Source organism: Nothobranchius furzeri, chromosome 13 (assembly GCF_043380555.1).
Source record: "Nothobranchius furzeri strain GRZ-AD chromosome 13, NfurGRZ-RIMD1, whole genome shotgun sequence".
Lineage (NCBI taxonomy): Eukaryota > Metazoa > Chordata > Actinopteri > Cyprinodontiformes > Nothobranchiidae > Nothobranchius > Nothobranchius furzeri.
In genome coordinates this window covers 2,340,506-2,367,585 of record NC_091753.1, presented here as the reverse complement: position 1 = coordinate 2,367,585, position 27,080 = coordinate 2,340,506, and the positions used below count along the sequence as shown (strand labels likewise).

At 42.3% G+C, this 27,080-nt stretch overlaps 1 protein-coding gene and 1 long non-coding RNA gene across 3 annotated transcripts; one reads left to right on the top strand and one right to left on the bottom strand.

Annotated features, from left to right (window-relative positions):
• The first annotated feature begins 21,703 nt into the window (after positions 1 to 21,703).
• On the top strand, positions 21,704 to 23,032 carry LOC129156196 (uncharacterized). 2 transcript variants are annotated; one of them, XR_008560324.2, is made up of 3 exons: positions 21,704 to 21,789; positions 22,699 to 22,759; positions 22,847 to 23,032. It is a non-coding gene; the product is annotated as an uncharacterized lncRNA (long non-coding RNA). The 2 variants fall into 2 exon arrangements; XR_011515985.1 differs by lacking the exon at positions 21,704 to 21,789 and having other exon boundaries at positions 22,635 to 22,759.
• A 2,252-nt stretch (positions 23,033 to 25,284) lies between these two features.
• LOC139062449 (spectrin alpha chain, non-erythrocytic 1-like) lies at positions 25,285 to 26,488 on the bottom strand. The gene is made up of 6 exons (XM_070543314.1): positions 26,361 to 26,488; positions 26,073 to 26,290; positions 25,887 to 25,988; positions 25,698 to 25,802; positions 25,590 to 25,622; positions 25,285 to 25,517 (listed from the first exon to the last, which is right to left on the bottom strand). Exons 1-3 carry the CDS (start codon positions 26,368 to 26,370, stop codon positions 25,953 to 25,955), a joined length of 264 nt encoding a protein of 87 aa, XP_070399415.1. The 5' UTR covers positions 26,371 to 26,488; the 3' UTR covers positions 25,285 to 25,517; positions 25,590 to 25,622; positions 25,698 to 25,802; positions 25,887 to 25,952.
• Between the last annotated feature and the right edge of the window lie 592 nt (positions 26,489 to 27,080).

Genomic DNA, 27,080 nt, shown 5'->3' with positions numbered 1-27,080 from the left:
AAAGGAATGGAGTCATTAGCACTTATGGTTTTTAAATGGCACCCAGAATTATGTTGCACGAAGCACAATTTCACATCATTCTGGGTCCATTTGTGTGAAAACAAGGTCCAATCAGGCTGAAACGCTACAAGAAGGTAGAATCTATTGAGTTGTAAGTGATCTGAACGTTTCAAGATGATCGCACATTCCTATAGGGGGTAAAACCATGTCCCAAAGGTCACCGGGCCTGGTGTCACTTTAAAGAAGTAGTCCAGTTACACATTTGTGGGCTTATAACTTGGCTTCTGAATGTCCTAGAGAGGTTAGGTTTGTTTTAGTGTACTCCAATCAACAGCCCCTACAACCACAAAAAGGAATGGAGTCATTAGCACTTATGGTTTGTAAATGGCACCCAGAATTATGTTGCACGAAGCACAATTTCACATCATTCTGGGTCCATTTGTGTGAAAACAAGGTCCAATCAGGCTGAAACGTTACAGGAAGGTAGAATCTATTGAGTTGTAAGTGATCTGAACGTTTCATGATGATAGCACTTTCCTAAGGGGGTCAAACCATGTCCCAAAGGTCACCGGATCTGGTGTCAATTTAAAGAAGTAGTCCAGTTACATATTTGTGGGCTTATAACTTGGCTTCTGAATGTCCTAGAGAGATCAGGTTTATTTTAGTGTACTCCAATCAACAGCCCCTACAACCACAAAAAGGAATGGATTCATTAGCACTTATGGTTTTTAAATGGCACCCAGAATTATGTTGCACGAAGCACAATTTCACATCATTCTGGGTCCATTTGTGTGAAAACAAGGTCCAATCAGGCTGAAACGTTACAGGAAGGTAGAATCTATTGAGTTGTAAGTGATCTGAACGTTTCATGATGATAGCACTTTCCTAAGGGGGTCAAACCATGTCCCAAAGGTCACCGGATCAGGTGTCACTTTAAAGAAGTAGTCCAGTTACACCTTTGTGGGCTTATAACTTGGCTTCTGAATGTCCTAGAGAGGTTAGGTTTGTTTTAGTGTAGTCCAATCAACAGCCCCTACAACCACAAAAAGGAATGGAGTCATTAGCACTTATGGTTTTTAAATGGCACCCAGAATTATGTTGCACGAAGCACAATTTCACATGATTCTGGGTCCATTTGTGTGAAAACAAGGTCCAATCAGGCTGAAACGTTACAGGAAGGTAGAATCTATTGAGTTGTAAGTGATCTGATCGTTTCATGATGATAGCACTTTCCTAAGGGGGTCAAACCATGTCCCAAAGGTCACCGGATCTGGTGTCACTTTAAAGAAGTAGTCCAGTTACACATTTGTGGGCTTATAACTTGGCTTCTGAATGTCCTAGAGAGGTCAGGTTTGTTTTAGTGTACTCCAATCAACAGCCCCTACAACCACAAAAAGGAATGGAGTCATTAGCACTTATGGTTTGTAAATGGCACCCAGAATTATGTTGCACGAAGCACAATTTCACATCATTCTGGGTCCATTTGTGTTAAAACAAGGTCCAATCAGGCTGAAACATTACAGGAAGGTAGAATCTATTAAGTTGTAAGTGATCTGAACGTTTCATGATGATAGCACTTCCCTAAGGGGGTCAAACCATGTCCCAAAGGTCACCGGATCTGGTGTCTAAAGAAGTAGTCCAGTTACAAATTTTTGGGCTTATAACTTGGCTTCTGAATGTCCTAGAGAGATCAGGTTTGTTTTAGTATACTCCAATCAACATACCCTACAACCACAAAAAGGAATGGAGATATTAGCACTTATGGTTTGTAAATGGCACCCAGAATTATTTTGCACGAAGCACAATTTCACATCATTCTGGGTTCATTTGTGTGAAAACAAGGTCCAATCAGGCTGAAACGTTACTGGAAGGTAGAATCTATTGAGTTGTATGTGATCTGAACGTTTCATGATGATAGCGCTTTCCTAAGGGGGTCAAACCATGTCCCAAAGGTCACCGGATCTGGTGTCAATTTAAAGAAGTAGTCCAGTTACACATTTGTGCGCTTATAACTTGGCTTCTGAATGTCCTAGAGAGATCAGGTTTGTTTTAGTATACTCCAATCAACAGCCCCTACAACCACAAAAAGGAATGGAGTCATTAGCACTTATGGTTTGTAAATGGCACCCAGAATGATGTTGCACGAAGCACTATTTCACATCATTCTGGGTCCATTTGTGTGAAAACAAGGTCCAATCAGGCTGATACGTTACAAGAAGGTAGAATCTATTGAGTTGTAAGTGATCTGAACGTTTCATGATGATAGCACTTTCCTAAGGGGGTCAAACCATGTCCCAAAGGTCACCGGATCTGGTGTCAATTTAAAGAAGTAGTCCAGTTACACATTTGTGGGCTTATAACTTGGCTTCTGAATGTCCTAGAGAGATCAGGTTTGTTTTAATGTACTCCAATCAACAGCCCCTACAACCACAAAAAGGAATGGAGTCATTAGCATTTATGGTTTGTAAATGGCACCCAGAATTATGTTGCACGAAGCACAATTTCACATCATTCTGGGTTCATTTGTGTGAAAACAAGGTCCAATCAGGCTGAAACGTTACAGGAAGGTAGAATCTATTTAGTTGTAAGTGATCTGAACGTTTCATGATTATAGCGCTTTCCTAAGCGGATCAAACCATGTCCCAAAGGTCACCGGATCATGTGTCAATTTAAAGAAGTAGTCCAGTTACACATTTGTGGGCTTATAACTTGGCTTCTGAATGTCCTAGAGAGATCAGGTTTGTTTTAGTGTACTCCAATCAACAGCCCCTACAACCACAAAAGGAATGGAGTCATTAGCCTTATGGTTTGTAAATGGCACCCAGAATTATGTTGCACGAAGCACAATTTCACATCATTCTGGGTCCATTTGTGTGAAAACAAGGTCCAATCAGGCTGAAACATTACAAGAAGGTAGAATCTATTGAGTTGTAAGTGATCTGAACGTTTCATGATGATCTCACATTCCCATAGGGGGTCAAACCATGTCCCAAAGGTCACCGGGCCTGGTGTCACTTTAAAGAAGTAGTCCAGTTACACCTTTGTGGGCTTATAACTTGGCTTCTGAATGTCCTAGAGAGGTCAGGTTTGTTTTAGTGTACTCCAATCAACAGCCCCTACAACCACAAAAAGGAATGGAGTCATTAGCACTTATGGTTTGTAAATGGCACCCAGAATTATGTTGCACGAAGCACAATTTCACATCATTCTGGGTCCATTTGTGTGAAAACAAGGTCGAATCAGGCTGAAACGTTACAGGAAGGTAGAATCTATTGAGTTGTAAGTGATCTGAACGTTTCATGATGATAGCACTTTCCTAAGGGGGTCAAACCATGTCCCAAAGGTCACCGGATCTGGTGTCAATTTAAAGAAGTAGTCCAGTTACACATTTGTGGGCTTATAACTTGGCTTCTGAATGTCCTAGAGCGATCAGGTTTGCTTTAGTGTACTCCAATCAACAGCCCCTACAACCACAAAAAGGAATGGAGACATTAGCACTTATGGTTTTTAAATGGCACCCAGAATTATGTTGCACGAAGCACAATTTCACATCATTCTGGGTCCATTTGTGTGAAAACAAGGTCCAATCAGGCTGAAACGCTACAAGAAGGTAGAATCTATTGAGTTGTAAGTGATCTGAACATTTCAAGATGATCGCACATTCCTATAGGGGGTAAAACCATGTCCCAAAGGTCACCGGGCCTGGTGTCACTTTAAAGAAGTAGTCCAGTTACACCTTTGTGGGCTTATAACTTGGCTTCTGAATGTCCTAGAGAGGTTAGGTTTGTTTTAGTGTACTCCAATCAACAGCCCCTACAACCACAAAAAGGAATGGAGTCATTAGCACTTATGGTTTGTAAATGGCACCCAGAATTATGTTGCACGAAGCACAATTTCACATCATTCTGGGTCCATTTGTGTGAAAACAAGGTCCAATCAGGCTGAAACGTTACAGGAAGGTAGAATCTATTGAGTTGTAATTGATCTGAACGTTTCATGATGATAGCACTTTCCTAAGGGGGTCAAACCATGTCCCAAAGGTCACCGGATCTGGTGTCAATTTAAAGAAGTAGTCCAGTTACACATTTGTGGGCTTATAACTTGGCTTCTGAATGTCCTAGAGAGATCAGGTTTATTTTAGTGTACTCCAATAAACAGTCCCTACAACTACAAAAAGGAATGGAGTCATTAGCACTTATGGTTTTTAAATGGCACCCAGAATTATGTTGCACGAAGCACAATTTCCCATCATTCTGGGTTCATTTGTGTGAAAACAAGGTCCAATCAGGCTGAAACGTTACAGGAAGGTAGAATCTATTTAGTTGTAAGTGATCTGAACGTTTCATGATGATAGCGCTTTCCTAAGCGGATCAAACCATGTCCCAAAGGTCACCGGATCATGTGTCAATTTAAAGAAGTAGTCCAGTTACACATTTGTGGGCTTATAACTTGGCTTCTGAATGTCCTAGAGAGATCAGGTTTGTTTTAGTGTACTCCAATCAACAGCCCCTACAACCACAAAAGGAATGGAGTCATTAGCCTTATGGTTTGTAAATGGCACCCAGAATTATGTTGCACGAAGCACAATTTCACATCATTCTGGGTCCATTTGTGTGAAAACAAGGTCCAATCAGGCTGAAACATTACAAGAAGGTAGAATCTATTGAGTTGTAAGTGATCTGAACGTTTCATGATGATCTCACATTCCCATAGGGGGTCAAACCATGTCCCAAAGGTCACCGGGCCTGGTGTCACTTTAAAGAAGTAGTCCAGTTACACCTTTGTGGGCTTATAACTTGGCTTCTGAATGTCCTAGAGAGGTCAGGTTTGTTTTAGTGTACTCCAATCAACAGCCCCTACAACCACAAAAAGGAATGGAGTCATTAGCACTTATGGTTTGTAAATGGCACCCAGAATTATGTTGCACGAAGCACAATTTCACATCATTCTGGGTCCATTTGTGTGAAAACAAGGTCGAATCAGGCTGAAACGTTACAGGAAGGTAGAATCTATTGAGTTGTAAGTGATCTGAACGTTTCATGATGATAGCACTTTCCTAAGGGGGTCAAACCATGTCCCAAAGGTCACCGGATCTGGTGTCAATTTAAAGAAGTAGTCCAGTTACACATTTGTGGGCTTATAACTTGGCTTCTGAATGTCCTAGAGCGATCAGGTTTGCTTTAGTGTACTCCAATCAACAGCCCCTACAACCACAAAAAGGAATGGAGACATTAGCACTTATGGTTTTTAAATGGCACCCAGAATTATGTTGCACGAAGCACAATTTCACATCATTCTGGGTCCATTTGTGTGAAAACAAGGTCCAATCAGGCTGAAACGCTACAAGAAGGTAGAATCTATTGAGTTGTAAGTGATCTGAACATTTCAAGATGATCGCACATTCCTATAGGGGGTAAAACCATGTCCCAAAGGTCACCGGGCCTGGTGTCACTTTAAAGAAGTAGTCCAGTTACACCTTTGTGGGCTTATAACTTGGCTTCTGAATGTCCTAGAGAGGTTAGGTTTGTTTTAGTGTACTCCAATCAACAGCCCCTACAACCACAAAAAGGAATGGAGTCATTAGCACTTATGGTTTGTAAATGGCACCCAGAATTATGTTGCACGAAGCACAATTTCACATCATTCTGGGTCCATTTGTGTGAAAACAAGGTCCAATCAGGCTGAAACGTTACAGGAAGGTAGAATCTATTGAGTTGTAATTGATCTGAACGTTTCATGATGATAGCACTTTCCTAAGGGGGTCAAACCATGTCCCAAAGGTCACCGGATCTGGTGTCAATTTAAAGAAGTAGTCCAGTTACACATTTGTGGGCTTATAACTTGGCTTCTGAATGTCCTAGAGAGATCAGGTTTATTTTAGTGTACTCCAATAAACAGTCCCTACAACTACAAAAAGGAATGGAGTCATTAGCACTTATGGTTTTTAAATGGCACCCAGAATTATGTTGCACGAAGCACAATTTCCCATCATTCTGGGTTCATTTGTGTGAAAACAAGGTCCAATCAGGCTGAAACGTTACAGGAAGGTAGAATCTATTTAGTTGTAAGTGATCTGAACGTTTCATGATGATAGCGCTTTCCTAAGGGGATCAAACCATGTCCCAAAGGTCACCGGATCTGGTGTAAATTTAAAGAAGTAGTCCAGTTACACATTTGTGGGCTTATAACTTGGCTTCTGAATGTCCTAGAGAGATCAGGTTTGTTTTAGTGTACTCCAATCAACATTCCCTACAACCACAAAAGGAATGGAGTCATTAGCACTTTTGGTTTGTAAATGGCACCCAGAATTATGTTGCACGAAGCATAATTTCACATCATTCTGGGTCCATTTGTGTGAAAACAAAGTCCAATCAGGCTGAAACATTACAAGAAGGTAGAATCTATTGAGTTGTAAGTGATCTGAACGTTTCATGATGATCTCACATTCCCATAGGGGGTCAAACCATGTCCCAAAGGTCACCGGGCCTGGTGTCACTTTAAAGAAGTAGTCCATTTACACCTTTGTGGGCTTATAACTTGGCTTCTGAATGTCCTAGAGAGGTCAGGTTTGTTTTAGTGTACTCCAATCAACAGCCCCTACAACCACAAAAAGGAATGGAGTCATTAGCACTTATGGTTTGTAAATGGCACCCAGAATTATGTTGCACGAAGCACAATTTCACATCATTCTGAGTCCATTTGTGTGAAAACAAGGTCCAATCAGGCTGAAACGTTACAGGAAGTAGAATCTATTGAGTTGTAAGTGATCTGAACGTTTCATGATGATAGCACTTTCCTAAGGGGGTCAAACCATGTCCCAAAGGTCACCGGATCTGGTGTCAATTTAAAGAAGTAGTCCAGTTACACATTTGTGGACTTATAACTTGGCTTCTGAATGTCCTAGAGAGATCAGGTTTGTTTTAATGTACTCCAATCAACAGCCCCTACAACCACAAAAAGGAATGGAGTCATTAGCATTTATGGTTTGTAAATGGCACCCAGAATTATGTTGCACGAAGCACAATTTCACATCATTCTGGGTTCATTTGTGTGAAAACAAGGTCCAATCAGGCTGAAACGTTACAGGAAGGTAGAATCTATTGAGTTGTAAGTGATCTGAACGTTTCATGATGATAGCACTTTCCTAAGGGGGTCAAACCATGTCCCAAAGGTCACCGGATCTGGTGTCAATTTAAAGAAGTAGTCCAGTTACACATTTGTGGGCTTATAACTTGGCTTCTGAATGTCCTAGAGCGATCAGGTTTGCTTTAGTGTACTCCAATCAACAGCCCCTACAACCACAAAAAGGAATGGAGACATTAGCACTTATGGTTTTTAAATGGCACCCAGAATTATGTTGCACGAAGCACAATTTCACATCATTCTGGGTTCATTTGTGTGAAAACAAGGTCCAATCAGGCTGAAACAATACAGGAAGGTAGAATCTATTGAGTTGTAAGTGATCTGAACGTTTCATGATGATCGCACTTTCCTAAGGGGGTCAAACCATGTCCCAAAGGTCACCGGATCTGGTGTCACTTTAAAGAAGTAGTCCAGTTACACATTTGTGGGCTTATAACTTGGCTTCTGAATGTCCTAGAGAGGTCAGGGTTGTTTTAGAGTACTCCAATCAACAGCCCCTACAACCACAAAAAGGAATGGAGTCATTAGCACTTATGGTTTTTAAATGGCACCCAGAATTATGTTGCACGAAGCACAATTTCACATCATTCTGGGTTCATTTGTGTGAAAACAAGGTCCAATCAGGCTGAAACGTTACAGGAAGGTAGAATCTACTGAGTTGTAAGTGATCTGAACGTTTCATGATGATAGCACTTTCCTAAGGGGGTCAAACCATGTCCCAAAGATCACCGGATCTGGTGTCAATTTAAAGAAGTAGTCCAGTTACACCTTTGTGGGCTTATAACTTGGCTTCTGAATGTCCTAGAGAGGTTAGGTTTGTTTTAGTGTACTCCAATCAAAGCCCCTACAACCACAAAAAGGAATGGAGTCATTAGCACTTATGGTTTGTAAATGGCACCCAGAATTATGTTGCACGAAGCACAATTTCACATCATTGTGGGTTCATTTGTGTGAAAACAAGGTCCAATCAGGCTGAAACAATACAGGAAGGTAGAATCTATTGAGTTGTAAGTGATCTGAACGTTTCATGATGATAGCACTTTCCTAAGGGGGTCAAACCATGTCCCAAAGGTCACCGGATCTGGTGTCAATTTAAAGAAGTAGTCCAGTTACACATTTGTGGGCTTATAACTTGGCTTCTGAATGTCCTAGAGAGATCAGGTTTGTTTTAATGTACTCCAATCAACAGCCCCTACAACCACAAAAAGGAATGGAGTCATTAGCATTAATGGTTTGTAAATGGCACCCAGAATTATGTTGCACGAAGCACAATTTCACATCATTCTGGGTTCATTTGTGTGAAAACAAGGTCCAATCAGGCTGAAACGTTACAGGAAGGTAGAATCTATTTAGTTGTAAGTGATCTGAACGTTTCATGATGATAGCGCTTTCCTAAGGGGATCAAACCATGTCCCAAAGGTCACCGGATCTGGTGTCAATTTAAAGAAGTAGTCCAGTTACACATTTGTGGGCTTATAACTTGGCTTCTGAATGTCCTAGAGAGATCAGGTTTGTTTTAGTGTACTCCAATCAACAGCCCCTACAACCACAAAAGGAATGGAGTCATTAGCACTTATGGTTTGTAAATGGCACCCAGAATTATGTTGCACGAAGCACAATTTCACATCATTCTGGGTCCATTTGTGTGAAAACAAGGTCCAATCAGGCTGAAACGTTACAAGAAGGTAGAATCTATTGAGTTGTAAGTGATCTGAACGTTTCATGATGATCTCACATTCCCATAGGGGGTCAAACCATGTCCCAAAGGTCACCGGGCCTGGTGTCACTTTAAAGAAGTAGTCCAGTTACACATTTGTGGGCTTATAACTTGGCTTCTGAATGTCCTAGAGAGGTCAGGTTTGTTTTAGTGTACTCCAATAAACAGCCCCTACAACCACAAAAAGGAATGGAGTCATTAGCATTTATGGTTTGTAAATGGCACCCAGAATTATGTTGCACGAAGCACAATTTCACATCATTCTGGGTTCATTTGTGTGAAAACAAGGTCCAATCAGGCTGAAACGTTACAGGAAGGTAGAATCTATTGAGTTGTAAGTGATCTGAACGTTTCATGATGATAGCACTTTCCTAAGGGGGTCAAACCATGCCATGTGTCAATCAGACAGAAAGGTCTTACGGACAGATTCCGGCAAATTTCCGTTTTTCATGGCCTGTCTGAAAGGGGCTTAGGACATTCAGAAGTCAAGTTATAAGCCCACAAATGTGTAACTGGACTACTACTTTAAATTGACACCAGATCCGGTGACCTTTGGGACAGGGTTTGACCCCCTTAGGAAAGTGCTATCATCATGAAACATTCAGATCACTTACAACTCAATAGATTCTACCTTCCTGTAACGTTTCAGCCTGATTGGACCTTGTTTTCACACAAATGAACCCAGAATGATGTGAAATTGTGCTTCGTGCAACATAATTATGGGTGCCATTTACAAACCATAAGTGCTAATGACTCCATTCCTTTTTGTGGTTGTAGGGGCTGTTGATTGTAGAACACTAAAACAAACCTAACCTCTCTAGGACATTCAGAAGCCAAGTTATAAGCCAACAAAGGTGTAACTGGACTACTTCTTTAAAGTGACACCAGGCCCGGTGACATTTGGGACATGGTTTTACCCCCTTAGGAAAGTGCTATCATCATGAAACGTTCAGATCACTTACAACTCAATAGATTCTACCTTCTTGTAGCGTTTCAGCCTGATTGGACCTTGTTTTCACACAAATGGACCCAGAATGATGTGAAATTGTGCTTCGTGCAACATCATTCTGGGTGTCATTTACAAACCTTAAGTGCTAATGACTCCATTCCTTTTTGTGGTTGTAGGGGCTGTTGATTGGAGTACACTAAAACAAACCTGATCTCTCTAGGACATTCAGAAGCCAAATTATAAGCCCACAAATGTGTAACTGGACTACTTCTTTAAATTGACACCAGATCCGGTGACCTTTGGGACATGGTTTGACCCCCTTAGGAAAGTGCTATCATCATGAAACGTTCAGATCACTTACAACTCAATAGATTCTACCTTCCTGTAAAGTTTCAGCCTGATTGGACCTTGTTTTCACACAAATGGACCCAGAATGATGTGAAATTGTGCTTCGTGCAACATAATTCTAGGTGCCATTTACAAACCATAAGTGCTAATGACTCCATTCCTTTTTGTGGTTGTAGGGGCTGTTGATTGGAGTACACTAAAACAAACCTGACCTCTCTAGGACATTCAGAAGCCAAGTTATAAGCCCACAAATGTGTAACTGGACTACTTCTTTAAAGTGACACCAGATCCGGTGACATTTGGGACATGGTTTGACCCTCTTAGGAAAGTGCTATCATCATGAAACGTTCAGATCACTTACAACTCAATAGATTCTACATTCCTGTAACGTTTCAGCCTGATTGGACCTTGTTTTCACACAAATGAACCCAGAATGATGTGAAATTGTGCTTCGTGCAACATAATTATGGGTGCCATTTACAAACCATAAGTGCTAATGACTCCATTCCTTTTTGTGGTTTTAGGGGCTGTTGATTGGAGTACACTAAAACAAACTAACCTCTCTAGGACATTCAGAAGCCAAGTTATAAGCCCACAAAGGTGTAACTGGACTACTACTTTAAAGTGACACCAGGCCCGGTGACCTTTGGGACATGGTTTTACCCCCTATAGCAATGTGCAATCATCTTGAAACATTCAGATCACTTACAACTCAATAGAATCTACCTTCTTGTAGCGTTTCAGCCTGATTGGACCTTGTTTTCACACAAATGGACCCAGAATGATGTGAAATTGTGCTTCGTGCAACATAATTCTGGGTGCCATTTACAAACCATAAGTGCTAATGACTCCATTCCTTTTTGTGGTAGTAGGGGCTGTTGATTGGAGTACACTAAAACAAACCTGATCTCTCTAGGACATTCAGAAGCCAAGTTATAAGCCCACAAATGTGTAACTGGACTACTTCTTTAAAATGACACCAGATCCGGTGACTTTTGGGACATGGTTTGACCCCCTTAGGAAAGTGCTATCATCATGAAACGTTCAGATCACTTGCAACTCAATAGATTCTACCTTCCTGTAACGTTTCAGCCTGATTGGACCTTGTTTTCACACAAATGAACCCAGAATGATGTGAAATTGTGCTTCGTGCAACATAATTCTGGGTGCCATTTAAAAACCATAAGTGCTAATGACTCCATTCCTTTTTGGGGTAATGGGGGCTGTTAATTGGAGTACTCTAAAACAAACCTGATCTCTCTAGGACATTCATAAGCCAAGTTATAAGCCCACAAATGTGTAACTGGACTACTTCTTTAAATTGACACCAGTTCCGGTGACCTTTGGGACATGGTTTGACCCCATTAGGAAAGTGCTATCATCATGAAACGTTCAGATCACTTACAACTCAGTAGATTCTACCTTCCTGTAACTTTTCAGCCTGATTGGACCTTGTTTTCACACAAATGAACCCAGAATGATGTGAAATTGTGCTTCGTGCAACATAATTCTGGGTGCCATTTACAAACCATAAGTGCTAATATCTCCATTCCTTTTTGTGGTTGTAGGGGCTGTTGATTGGAGTACATTAAAACAAACCTGATCTCTCTAGGACATTCAGAAGCCATGTTATAAGCCCACAAATGTGTAACTGGACTGCTTCTTTAAATTAACACCAGATCCGGTGACCTTTGGGACATGGTTTGACCCCATTAGGAAAGTGCTATCATCATGAAACGTTCAGATCACTTACAACTCAGTAGATTCTACCTTCCTGTAACGTTTCAGCCTGATTGGACCTTGTTTTCACACAAATGAACCCAGAATGATGTGAAATTGTGCTTCGTGCAACATAATTCTGGGTGCCATTTACAAACCATAAGTTCTAATATCTCCATTCCTTTTTGTGGTTGTAGGGGCTGTTGATTGGAGTACATTAAAACAAACCTGATCTCTCTAGGACATTCAGAAGCCATGTTATAAGCCCACAAATGTGTAACTGGACTACTTCTTTAAAGTGACACCAGGCCCGGTGACCTTTGGGAAATGGTTTTACCCCCTATAGGAATGTGCGAGCATCTTGAAACGTTCAGATCACTTACAACTCAATAGATTCTACCTTCTTGTAGCGTTTCAGCCTGATTGGACCTTGTTTTCACACAAATGGACCCAGAATGATGTGAAATTGTGAATCGTGCAACATGATTCTGGGTGCCATTTACAAACCATAAGTGCTAATGACTCCATTCCTTTTTGTGGTTGTAGGGGCTGTTGATTGGAGTACATTAAAACAAACCTGACATCTCTAGGACATTCAGAAGCCAAGTTATAAGCCCACAAATCTCTAACTGGACTACTTCTTTAAATTGACACCAGATCCGGTGACCTTTGCGACATGGATTGACCCCCTTAGGAAAGTGCTATCATCATGAAACGTTCAGATCACTTACAATTCAATAGATTCTACCTTCCTGTAACGTTTCAGCCTGATTGGACCTTGTTTTCACACAAATGAACCCAGAATGATGTGAAATTGTGCTTCGTGCAACATAATTCTGGGTGCCATTTAAAAACCATAAGTGCTAATGACTCCATTCCTTTTTGTGGTTGTAGGGTATGTTGATTGGAGTATACTAAAACAACCCTGATCTCTCTAGGACATTCAGAAGCCAAGTTATAAGCCCACAAATGAGTAACTGGACTACTTCTTTAAATTGACACCAGATCCGGTGACCTTTGGGACATGGGTAGACCCCCTTAGGAAAGTTCTATCATCATGAAACGTTCAGATCACTTACAACTCAATAGATTCTACCTTCCTGTAAGGTGTCAGCCTGATTGGACCTTGTTTTCACACAAATGAACCCAGAATGATGTGAAATTGTGCTTCGTGCAACATAATTCTGGGTGCCATTTACAAACCATAAGTGCTAATGACTCCATTCCTTTTTGTGGTTGTAGGGGCTGTTGATTGGAGTACACTAAAACAAACCTGACCTCTCTAGGACATTCAGAAGCCAAGTTATAAGCCCACAATGGTGTAACTGGACTACTTCTTTAAAGTGACACCAGGCCCGGTGACCTTTGGGACATGGTTTGACCCCCTATAGGAATGTGCGATCATCATGAAACGTTCAGATCACTTACAACTCAATAGATTCTACCTTCTTGTAGCGTTTCAGCCTGATTGGACCTTGTTTTCACACAAATGGACCCAGAATGATGTGAAATTGTGCTTCGTGCAACATAATTCTGGGTGCCATTTACAAACCATAAGTGCTAATGACTCCATTCCTTTTTGTGGTTGTAGGGGCTGTTGATTGGAGTACACTAAAACAAACCTGATCTCTCTAGGACATTCAGAAGCCAAGTTATAAGCCCACAAATGTGTAACTGGACTACTTCTTTAAATTGACACCAGATCCGGTGATCTTTGGGACATGGTTTGACCCCCTTAGGAAAGTGCTATCATCATGAAACGTTCAGATCACTTACAACTCAGTAGATTCTACCTTCCTGTAACGTTTCAGCCTGATTGGACCTTGTTTTCACACAAATGAACCCAGAATGATGTGAAATTGTGCTTCGTGCAACATAATTCTGGGTTCCATTTAAAAAACCATAAGTGCTAATGTCTCCATTCCTTTTTGTGGTTGTAGGGGCTGTTGATTGGAGTACACTAAAGCAAACCTGATCGCTCTAGGACATTCAGAAGCCAAGTTTTAAGCCCACAAATGTGTAACTGGACTACTTCTTTAAATTGACACCAGATCCGGTGACCTTTGGGACATGGTTTGACCCCCTTAGGAAAGTGCTATCATCATGAAACGTTCAGATCACTTACAACTCAATAGATTCTACCTTCCTGTAACGTTTCAGCCTGATTGGACCTTGTTTTCACACAAATGGACCCAGAATGATGTGAAATTGTGCTTCGTGCAACATAATTCTGGGTGCCATTTACAAACCATAAGTGCTAATGACTCCATTCCTTTTTGTGGTTGTAGGGGCTGTTGGTTGGAGTACACTAAAACAAACCTGACCTCTCTAGGACATTCAGAAGCCAAGTTATAAGCCCACAAAGGTGTAACTGGACTACTTCTTTAAAGTGACACCAGGCCCGGTGACCTTTGGGACATGGTTTGACCCCCTATGGGAATGTGAGATCATCATGAAACGTTCAGATCACTTACAACTCAATAGATTCTACCTTCTTGTAATGTTTCAGCCTGATTGGACCTTGTTTTCACACAAATGGACCCAGAATGATGTGAAATTGTGCTTCGTGCAACATAATTCTGGGTGCCATTTACAAACCATAAGGCTAATGACTCCATTCCTTTTGTGGTTGTAGGGGCTGTTGATTGGAGTACACTAAAACAAACCTGATCTCTCTAGGACATTCAGAAGCCAAGTTATAAGCCCACAAATGTGTAACTGGACTACTTCTTTAAATTGACACCAGATCCGGTGACCTTTGGGACATGGTTTGATCCCCTTAGGAAAGCGCTATCATCATGAAACGTTGAGATCACTTACAACTAAATAGATTCTACCTTCCTGTAACGTTTCAGCCTGATTGGACCTTGTTTTCACACAAATGAACCCAGAATGATGTGAAATTGTGCTTCGTGCAACATAATTCTGGGTGCCATTTACAAACCATAAATGCTAATGACTCCATTCCTTTTTGTGGTTGTAGGGGCTGTTGATTGGAGTACATTAAAACAAACCTGATCTCTCTAGGACATTCAGAAGCCAAGTTATAAGCCCACAAATGTGTAACTGGACTACTTCTTTAAATTGACACCAGATCCGGTGACCTTTGGGACATGGTTTGATCCCCTTAGGAAAGTGCTATCATCATGAAACGTTCAGATCACTTACAACTCAATAGATTCTAACTTCCTGTAACGTTTCAGCCTGATTGGACCTTGTTTTCACACAAATGGACCCAGAATCATGTGAAATTGTGCTTCGTGCAACATAATTCTGGGTGCCATTTAAAAACCATAAGTGCTAATGACTCCATTCCTTTTTGTGGTTGTAGGGGCTGTTAATTGGAGTATACTAAAACAAACCTGATCTCTCTAGGACATTCAGAAGCCACGTTATAAGCCCACAAATGTGTAACTGGACTACTTCTTTAAATTGACACCAGATCCGGTGACCTTTGGGACATGGTTTGACCCCCTTAGGAAAGTGCTATCATCATGAAACGTTCAGATCACTTACAACTCAATAGATTCTAACTTCCTGTAACGTTTCAGCCTGATTGGACCTTGTTTTCACACAAATGAACCCAGAATGATGTGAAAGTGTGCTTCGTGCAACATAATTCTGGGTGCCATTTAAAAACCATAAGTGCTAATGACTCCATTCCTCTTTGGGGTAATGGGGGCTGTTAACTGGAGTACTCTAAAACAAACCTGACCTCTCTAGGATATTCAGAAGCCAAGTTATAAGCCCACAAATGTGTAACTGGACTACTTCTTTAAAGTGACACAAGGCCCGGTGACCTTTGGGACATGGTTTGACCACCTATAGGAATGTGCGATCATCATGAAACGTTCAGATCACTTACAACTCAATAGATTCTACCTTCTTGTAACGTTTCAGCCTGATTGGACCTTGTTTTCACACAAAGGAACCCAGAATGAAGTGAAATTGTGCTTCGTGCAACATAATTCTGGGTGCCATTTACAAACCACAAGTGCTAATGACTCCATTCCTTTTTGTGGTTGTAGGGGCTGTTGATTGGAGTACACTAAAACACACCTAACCTCTCTAGGACATTCAGAAGCCAAGTTATAAGCCCACAAAGGTGTAACTGGACTACTTCTTTAAAGTGACACCAGGCCCGGTGACCTTTGGGACATGGTTTTACCCCCTATAGGAATGTGCGATCATCTTGAAATGTTCAGATCACTTACAACTCAATAGATTCTACCTTCTTGTAGCGTTTCAGCCTGATTGGACCTTGTTTTCACACAAATGGACCCAGAATGATGTGAAATTGTGCTTCGTGCAACATAATTCTGGGTGCCATTTACAAACCATAAGTGCTAATGACTCCATTCCTTTTTGTGGTTGTAGGGGCTGTTGATTGGAGTACACTAAAACAAACCTGATCTCTCTAGGACATTCAGAAGCCAAGTTATAAGCCCACAAATGTGTAACTGGACTACTTCTTTAAATTGACACCAGATCCGGTGATCTTTGGGACATGGTTTGACCCCCTTAGGAAAGTGCTATCATCATGAAACGTTCAGATCACTTACAACTCAGTAGATTCTACCTTCCTGTAACGTTTCAGCCTGATTGGACCTTGTTTTCACACAAATGAACCCAGAATGATGTGAAATTGTGCTTCGTGCAACATAATTCTGGGTGCCATTTAAAAAACCATAAGTGCTAATGTCTCCATTCCTTTTTGTGGTTGTAGGGGCTGTTGATTGGAGTACACTAAAGCAAACCTGATCGCTCTAGGACATTCAGAAGCCAAGTTTTAAGCCCACAAATGTGTAACTGGACTACTTCTTTAAATTGACACCAGATCCGGTGACCTTTGGGACATGGTTTGACCCCCTATGGGAATGTGAGATCATCATGAAACGTTCAGATCACTTACAACTCAATAGATTCTACCTTCTTGTAATGTTTCAGCATGATTGGACCTTGTTTTCACACAAATGAACCCAGAATGATGTGAAATTGTGCTTCGTGCAACATAATTCTGGGTGCCATTTACAAACCACAAGTGCTAATGACTCCATTCCTTTTTGTGGTTGTATGGGCTGTTGATTGGAGTACACTAAAACAAACCTGATCTCTCTAGGACATTCAGAAGCCAAGTTATAAGCCCACCAATTTGTAACTGGACTACTTCTTTAAAGTGACACCAGGCCCGGTGACCTTTGGGACATGGTTTGACCCCCTATAGGAATGTGCGATCATCATGAAACGTTCAGATCACTTACAACTCAGTAGATTCTACCTTCCTGTAACGTTTCAGCCTGTTTGGACCTTGTTTTCACACAAATGGACCCAGAATGATGTGAAATTGTGCTTCGTGCAACATAATTCTGGGTGCCATTTACAAACCATAAGTGCTAATGACTCCATTCCTTTTTGTGGTTGTAGGGGCTGTTGATTGGAGTACACTAAAACAAACCTGATCTCTCTAGGACATTCAGAAGCCAAGTTATAAGCCCACAAATGTGTAACTGGACTACTTCTTTAAAGTGACACCAGGCCCGGTTACCTTTGGGACATGGTTTGACCCCCTTAGGAAAGTGCTATCATCATGAAACGTTCAGATCACTTACAACTCAATAGATTCTAACTTCCTGTAACGTTTCAGCCTGATTGGACCTTGTTTTCACACAAATGAACCCAGAATGATGTGAAAGTGTGCTTCGTGCAACATAATTCTGGGTGCCATTTAAAAACCATAAGTGCTAATGACTCCATTCCTCTTTGGGGTAATGGGGGCTGTTAACTGGAGTACTCTAAAACAAACCTGACCTCTCTAGGATATTCAGAAGCCAAGTTATAAGCCCACAAATGTGTAACTGGACTACTTCTTTAAAGTGACACCAGGCCCGGTGACCTTTGGGACATGGTTTGACCCCCTATAGGAATGTGCGATCATCATGAAACGTTCAGATCACTTACAACTCAATAGATTCTACCTTCTTGTAACGTTTCAGCCTGATTGGACCTTGTTTTCACACAAATGAACCCAGAATGAAGTGAAATTGTGCTTCGTGCAACATAATTCTGGGTGCCATTTACAAACCACAAGTGCTAATGACTCCATTCCTTTTTGTGGTTGTATGGGCTGTTGATTGGAGTACACTAAAACAAACCTGATCTCTCTAGGACATTCAGAAGCCAAGTTATAAGCCCACCAATTTGTAACTGTACTACTTCTTTAAATTAACACCAGATCCGGTGACCTTTGGGACATGGTTTGACCCCCTTAGGAAAGTGCTATCATCATGAAACGTTCAGATCACTTACAACTCAATAGATTCTACCTTCTTGTAACGTTTCAGCCTGATTGGACCTTGTTTTCACACAAATGGACCCAGAATGATGTGAAATTGTGCTTCGTGCAACATAATTCTGGGTGCCATTTACAAACCATAAGTGCTAATGACTCCATTCCTTTTTGTTGTTGTAGGGGCTGTTGATTGGAGTACACTAAAACAAACCTGATGTCTCCAGGACATTCAGAAGCCAAGTTATAAGCCCACAAATGTGTAACTGGACTACTTCTTTAAAGTGACACCAGGCCCGGTGACCTTTGGGACATGGTTTGACCCCCTATAGGAATGTGCGATCATCATGAAACGTTCAGATCACTTACAACTCAGTAGATTCTACCTTCCTGTAACGTTTCAGCCTGTTTGGACCTTGTTTTCACACAAATGGACCCAGAATGATGTGAAATTGTGCTTCGTGCAACATAATTCTGGGTGCCATTTACAAACCATAAGTGCTAATGACTCCATTCCTTTTTGTGGTTGTAGGGGCTGTTGATTGGAGTACACTAAAACAAACCTGATCTCTCTAGGGCATTCAGAAGCCAAGTTATAAGCCCACAAATGTGTAACTGGACTACTTCTTTAAATTGACACCAGATCCGGTGATCTTTGGGACATGGTTTGACCCCCTTAGGAAAGTGCTATCATCATGAAACGTTCAGATCACTTACAACTCAGTAGATTCTACCTTCCTGTAACGTTTCAGCCTGATTGGACCTTGTTTTCACACAAATGAACCCAGAATGATGTGAAATTGTGCTTCGTGCAACATAATTCTGGGTGCCATTTAAAAAACCATAAGTGCTAATGTCTCCATTCCTTTTTGTGGTTGTAGGGGCTGTTGATTGGAGTACACTAAAGCAAACCTGATCGCTCTAGGACATTCAGAAGCCAAGTTTTAAGCCCACACATGTGTAACTGGACTACTTCTTTAAATTGACACCAGATCCGGTAACCTTTGGGACATGGTTTGACCCCCTATGGGAATGTGAGATCATCATGAAACGTTCAGATCACTTACAACTCAATAGATTCTACCTTCTTGTAATGTTTCAGCCTGATTGGACCTTGTTTTCACACAAATGGACCCAGAATGATGTGAAATTGTGCTTCGTGCAACATAATTCTGGGTGCCATTTATAAACCATAAGGCTAATGACTCCATTCCTTTTGTGGTTGTAGGGGCTGTTGATTGGAGTACACTAAAACAAACCTGATCTCTCTAGGACATTCAGAAGCCAAGTTATAAGCCCACAAATGTGTAACTGGACTACTTCTTTAAATTGACACCAGATCCGGTGACCTTTGGGACATGGTTTGATCCCCTTAGGAAAGCGCTATCATCATGAAACGTTCAGATCACTTACAACTAAATAGATTCTACCTTCCTGTAACGTTTCAGCCTGATTGGACCTTGTTTTCACACAAATGAACCCAGAATGATGTGAAATTGTGCTTCGTGCAACATAATTCTGGGTGCCATTTACAAACCATAAATGCTAATGACTCCATTCCTTTTTGTGGTTGTAGGGGCTGTTGATTGGAGTACATTAAAACAAACCTGATCTCTCTAGGACATTCAGAAGCCAAGTTATAAGCCCACAAATGTGTAACTGGACTACTTCTTTAAATTGACACCAGATCCGGTGACCTTTGGGACATGGTTTGATCCCCTTAGGAAAGTGCTATCATCATGAAACGTTCAGATCACTTACAACTCCATAGATTCTAACTTCCTGTAACGTTTAAGCCTGATTGGACCTTGTTTTCACACAAATGGACCAAGAATCATGTGAAATTGTGCTTCGTGCAACATAATTCTGGGTGCCATTTAAAAACCATAAGTGCTAATGACTCCATTCCTTTTTGTGGTTGTAGGGGCTGTTAATTGGAGTATACTAAAACAAACCTGATCTCTCTAGGACATTCAGAAGCCACGTTATAAGCCCACAAATGTGTTACTGGACTACTTCTTTAAATTGACACCAGATCCGGTGACCTTTGGGACATGGTTTGACCCCCTTAGGAAAGTGCTATCATCATGAAACGTTCAGATCACTTACAACTCAATAGATTCTAACTTCCTGTAACGTTTCAGCCTGATTGGACCTTGTTTTCACACAAATGAACCCAGAATGATGTGAAAGTGTGCTTCGTGCAACATAATTCTGGGTGCCATTTAAAAACCATAAGTGCTAATGACTCCATTCCTCTTTGGGGTAATGGGGGCTGTTAACTGGAGTACTCTAAAACAAACCTGACCTCTCTAGGATATTCAGAAGCCAAGTTATAAGCCCACAAATGTGTAACTGGACTACTTCTTTAAAGTGACACCAGGCCCGGTGACCTTTGGGACATGGTTTGACCCCCTATAGGAATGTGCGATCATCATGAAACGTTCAGATCACTTACAACTCAATAGATTCTACCTTCTTGTAACGTTTCAGCCTGATTGGACCTTGTTTTCACACAAATGAACCCAGAATGAAGTGAAATTGTGCTTCGTGCAACATAATTCTGGGTGCCATTTACAAACCACAAGTGCTAATGACTCCATTCCTTTTTGTGGTTGTATGGGCTGTTGATTGGAGTACACTAAAACAAACCTGATCTCTCTAGGACATTCAGAAGCCAAGTTATAAGCCCACCAATTTGTAACTGTACTACTTCTTTAAATTGACACCAGATCCGGTGACCTTTGGGACATGGTTTGACCCCCTTAGGAAAGTGCTATCATCATGAAACGTTCAGATCACTTACAACTCAATAGATTCTACCTTCTTGTAACGTTTCAGCCTGATTGGACCTTGTTTTCACACAAATGGACCCAGAATGATGTGAAATTGTGCTTCGTGCAACATAATTCTGGGTGCCATTTACAAACCATAAGTGCTAATGACTCCATTCCTTTTTGTGGTTGTAGGGGCTGTTGATTGGAGTACACTAAAACAAACCTGATCTCTCCAGGACATTCAGAAGCCAAGTTATAAGCCCACAAATGTGTAACTGGACTACTTCTTTAAAGTGACACCAGGCCCGGTGACCTTTGGGACATGGTTTGACCCCCTATAGGAATGTGCGATCATCATGAAACGTTCAGATCACTTACAACTCAATAGATTCTACCTTCTTGTAACGTTTCAGCCTGATTGGACCTTGTTTTCACACAAATTAACCATAGACTGTACATATACTGGACAAACGGATTCCATTGGCTTCAATAACACGTTTGTTGTCTATAATGGGAGGTGGCCACCACCGCCATTTTGACCGTGTCACAGGTTCCGTCCAGCCCAGACAATTCCATAAAAGGGAAGAGAGGAGGCGCTGAGGGTGTGGCTGTAAGGCTGGGCTCGAGTGACGACACCCAGGCGAACTAGCTACGAGCTAACCTGAAGCTAACCCTGGCTAACCCAAAGCTAAAGCGGAGGTGGGAGCCGAGCTAACGGATGTAGCCACCTAGCTTCAACCCAACCGGAGCTAACTGGAACACCCATCGACCTGAACCTTACACGGAGTTTAGGTGGAGGTTTTCTGCGCCTGTTCGTGAGAAGTACCTGTATTACAAAAGTTTTAAATCGGTAAGTTTATAATTTATTTCCGTAATGAAAACATTTTGCTTTGAGCAAGTTTTCAGTACAGTTTTTTTCGGCGCTATCACTCCTGAGTCGCACCAGCCATTAAATGTATCATTAATAAGAGAAAATATATTTAAGTCGTATTTTGGGGGGACATTTTATTATCTTTCTTACAAAATCTGAGACCAAGCGTTTCACATAGCAACACAAGCACCGGTAACCATAACAGAATGAACAACAGCCAGCAGAGGAGAGGATGGCGGTGTTTCAAACCCTCCCGGCCGGCGAGGACAGCTCATTCCTGGGCTGGAGCCGGCCCTCAGCACCCCGCCACAGGCTCTAACAGATGCTGGCGGTGTTTGAAACCCTCCCAGCGGGACAGGGGAACTCATTCTTGTGTGGGTCAGAGTCGGCCCGCAGCAGCGCGGTGTAGCCTACATATTTTGTTATATAAGTCGCTCCGGAGTATAAGTAGCAGGACCAGCCAGAATATGTAAAAAAGTGCGAGTTATAGTCCGGAAAATATTGCAGTTATTAGTATTCGAGCTAAATTAGCTGCGTAAATACATTTCATATATTTCCAAAATGTGATACTTGTTTGTATCTTGTACAGCCAACTAGTCTTTATTCTGGACTCAGTACAATTTACCAAAAGTAAAGAGACATTCTACAGATGAAGTAAGCACAAGATAACTTACTGGAAGACACGGAATTATCATCAGAACCAGAACAAGAGAGCCTGATAACAGTCGTGAAAATAACAGTTAAAAAGTATGTATGTATAATAGAAATAAAAACATATTAGAATTAGTGTAACTCACTGTGATCCAAACAATAAATCAGCCATAGCTGATTAGTAAATATGACATGAGGTCTGGGAGTTTTTAATTTTCATTTTTATTTTTTTGTTAGATCTGTTTAAATGTCACCATGGCAGCCTGTGTGTCTCCAACATCAGCTACACAAAGCAAGTGTAAGTTCCACATACCTGTCTCACCACTTCATGTATGGTTTTGTACTTTAAACAATTATGACAAACCTGTTATTTTTTTCTCCATAGCCATTTGGATCATTGGAGACAGCTGAGTGAGGCGTGGTGCCCAGAGAGCTGCAGAGACAACCTTGGCCTCCCTGACGTCTGTGTCTCCTGGTTCGGTTGGGGCGGACCATCGACATACATACATGTGCCGACACTTTGCGCCCTGTTTTATAAACTGTAGTGTTAAAAATAAATGTTTTTGCTCAATTACTGGAATTTCTTTGGTTAAGACAAAAGTGAGGAATAATCATTTACAAGTTATTTGTACAACAGGCCCATTTTAAATCCCAACAGTTTCTTAGCAGACAATAGAAATGTGTTCTTAACTAACTTTACTTGGTTTAAAAATCTTACTAAAATAAACTTGAGTGCCGTATTGCAAAACCCAATCATACTTGTTATGTAAACATTAGCTTTGTAGATATTTTTTACAGATATATATTTGTGTGCAACAAAAACCAAACTTAAATAGTTTGTCATTCTTTATTGAAAAACAACAAAATACAGTTATACAGAAGTGTGGGAAAATGATAATGTGAAAGTATTGCTATTTAAATGTAATCCTATTTATCTTTAAAAAGAAAAACTCTAAAAATGTCCTGTACAGCATCATGACAGAAGAATGGTGGTCTGTCTGTCAGAATGTGCTGAACAGATTTGCTCTTTGAGGAGGAGTGTCATGTTTGGAGGAAGGTACTTAACCCAAGACATGCAGAATACAACACTGACCAAAAACTGATGGAAAAAATGATTTATTTATAAGGAGGAACTTAAGGTGCACAGATAAGTCTGTGGTTGGAACTGCAACAACAGCTCAGCATCTGGAGGAGGGAGAACACAGGTGAGCTTAGGTTCTGGTTTCAAAATCCATTGTATGCAGGCAGAGGTGTTCAGCAGACTTACTGTGGTGGGTGTATGTGTTGGCTGGAGGAGGGAGAGGTAGAGAGCCGGGGGAAGCGCAGGAGAGGGAGCAGAGGTGGAGAGAAGCGGGGCGTCCTGGTGGATGGGGCACTGGGTGAGATGAGAGGTGGGTTATGGAGGGTGGTGATAAGGTCCGTGTGTTGAATATCCAAATCCTGGAGTAGAGGTCAGTATCCAATGAGGTCGACAGGAATCCTGAAGAATGGTAAATCCAATATAAGAGCAAAAACACTACGAAATAACATTAATCCTAGGAACACTAGAGGTAACACGAGTGGCTGGTTACTACCAAAACTGAGGCAATCTTCTGGCGTCAAATTGTGTCCTCCATCCACCTTAAATAGGAAAGCACCCCGCTGATCGCTGATCAGGAACGGCTGGGGTGGAGTCACCAGAACCATGAAGAACGTGTCTCCAGAGACAACTCGGGTCCTGGTACCGATCAGGAATGCGGACCTTATCACCCAGAGCTGCCAGGTCACGCTCAAAGCCTTCATGTTCACGCTGCAGAGCCTGAACGCTGGCCAGGTGGTGGCCGTAGTTGTCTGTGTTCAGGGCCTGGTTCTTGTCCTCGATCCACTCTTTGGTCTCATCAGCGTCTCTGAGAAGACATCAGAACTCCGTCTGAGTGTGGGTCCAAACTCTACTGACCCGTAAGCGGCGCATAAGTGTGCGGGGTACCTGTGGAAGCGCTACACCTCATGGGCGCTGCCCAGCATGTTGCAGCGAGCGCCAGCGGTTGTTCAGCTCCTGGAGAGAAACCAAACCCAGTGAGATGAAGGTGGACGCCAGCGGGCTGGACGCCGGACGAGGAAACCTGGAGACGGATCGCTCAGACAGGAAGGGAAGAGCTTCCTCTTACCTTGATGGAATTAAAGTTAGCCGTCGTCTGAACGCCCAACCGTACGGTCTGAGGTCAAAGGTCACAGGAAACACACACCAGTCAGCAGTCATACAGATGCATAAAGATAACTGTAGCCATGGCAACCAGCTGACATGTCCCCACTTTCACCAGCACCTGGTGCCTGCCGGGTCACCTGAATTCCTGTGTGATGTCAGCACGGTCGGCCGTGACTGCGGCCATCAGAGGTGACCTCTGATCAGCTGAATGAACTCACCTTCTAGGGTGACGCCGTGTTACCCCGGGTTTCCACGGGAGCCGTCAGCAGCACGTTACTGCAGCAGCACGTCTTGCTCGCGTAAGCTGCTGCTTGGCCCTTCCCACGAGACGCGAAGCAGCAGGGGAGCAGCTGTCACCGACCGAGCACGAAGTCACTCGAGTGACTTCGTCAGTAAACACAACAACAAGCAGGAGAAAACTACAACATGGTTTGTGTTTTATGTTCTGTCCGTTTTATAATCGCCAATACGGACCTGAAAAACAAAGGAGACCGCTAGCTAGGTGATAACTTCTCACGGGGCCGCTCAGTTAGTAACCTTTTTTAAAAGTAAAGCAACCGGAAGGCAGTACGTTCTTTATTCTGAAAATCTCGGTAGCTTCTCTCAATTTCCGCGTCCGATTTCCTGTCTTTCCTTCCCCAAAAATGTCGAACTTGACCCGTTTCAGAGGCGTCGCGCGTAGAAAATAGAACCGGCGCGTAAAGGCCGCGACATGCTGCTCCTGAGACGTGGCCGACTCGCGCTGCTGACGGCTCCGGTGGAAAAGGTTCTGTTGACCACAGCGGTTCCTATCAGCAGCTATGACGTGCTGCTGCAGTAAACGTGCTGCTGACGACTCCTGTGGAAAGCCGGGGTTAGAGTCGGCTTCATCCTGTAAACAAACAAATGAGTGGTAACAAAAACACCACGTCTGGTTCTGGTGGAGGCGGAGGACAACACGCACCTTTCCAGGAGCAGAACCCAGATGTTCTTGTTGCTACAAACAGAGACGAGCAGAGTTAACAAACCAGGAAGTGAGAGGGACCAGCTGCTGCAGACAGGTGACGCTCACCTGAGCCTGAACCATAGGAGCCTCCTCAGCCATCAGACCTTCTGACTCCAGTTCAGATGCCACCTTGTTGATGTCCCTCAGGCGGGACTCGTTGGCCTTCAGGTCCTGCAGGACAAAAGCACCTGCTGATTATCACCTGAGCTGATCTGACAGCTGCTGCTGGAAGACAGAGAGGAGGAAAAGTCCGACCTTCTGGAAGTCGTCAAACTTCTGCAAGACCTCGACCTGCTCCAGGTCCGACCCGTCTCTCCATCCTCATTCAGCTAAAGACGCGAGTTCAAGTAAAACAACCTAAAGTCACACAAACACAAAGCAGGTGTGGAGATGTTCGCTCTGAGCTGGAGGTCGTTCCTCGGCTGTGAAGGGCACACAAACCTTGTTGGTGCTGTTGAGCAGCGTGAGGATGTCGCCCTTCTTCATGGTGACCTCTCCAGGACTCTTCTCCTGGTAGTCGTACAGAGCCAGAACCAGCTCCTTCCCGGTCTCATTGTCAGTTGGAGCCACTTGTTGCTGTCGGGTTAACAGGTCTGGTGTTAGAACGTGGTGGATAAGAATGTTCTGACGGGCCGAGGGTTCTGAACCAGCGAAGTGACCTGGACCCAAACAAAGTGAGCCAGAACCTGCAGACACCTCAGAAACATGTCAGGACCAGACCTGCTCTACCTTCCTCCATTATGGTCTCTCCTTTCTGGGTGACAGCCTTGATGCGAGGTTCATGACCTGTGATCTCAGCCTGCAGAGCCTCGTGCTTCTTCAGCAGGTTCTGGACACCAATCAGGTCCTTCCCTGAGGACACATGTTAGAGTTCAGCATTATGCAGTAGACAGACCAGTTTAACCTAGGGGTTTCTTTCTTCTACTATCTGCTCTTTAACTGTATTATTTCCTGCTATTTCAGCTGTTAACTTAATTTTTTCTGTAAGTGTTTTTCTCCCCAGAAGAAGCAACAATGATGCTTTGCTGAGCTGTGGTGGCCTCATGGAGGGGGCCATCGTCTAGCACACTGCTGCTAACCACTTAATCATTCTCCCTCTCCTGATAATAACATTTTACTTTCTTTGATGTTGGATGTACTACTGCTAGTTTACCCGTTTAATTATAGATTCACTAGGATAAATACAATAAAGTTTATCTCTCGCCAAATAGAATATTTACTAAGAAATCACAATGTAACGTGTGTGTGTGTGTGTGTGTGTGTGTGTGTAAAAGCCATGCGTAGTGTTTATTTATAAAGCATATGTTGTTGGATTTTATCCAGAATCTAGACTTTGAAAATATATAGTTTAATTACAGTTTGATTTATTTGACATCTGTATAATGTTTATTATTTTGTTTTTTCCCCCTAAATACCTAACGTTTTAGTTAACATGAATATTAGTCATTC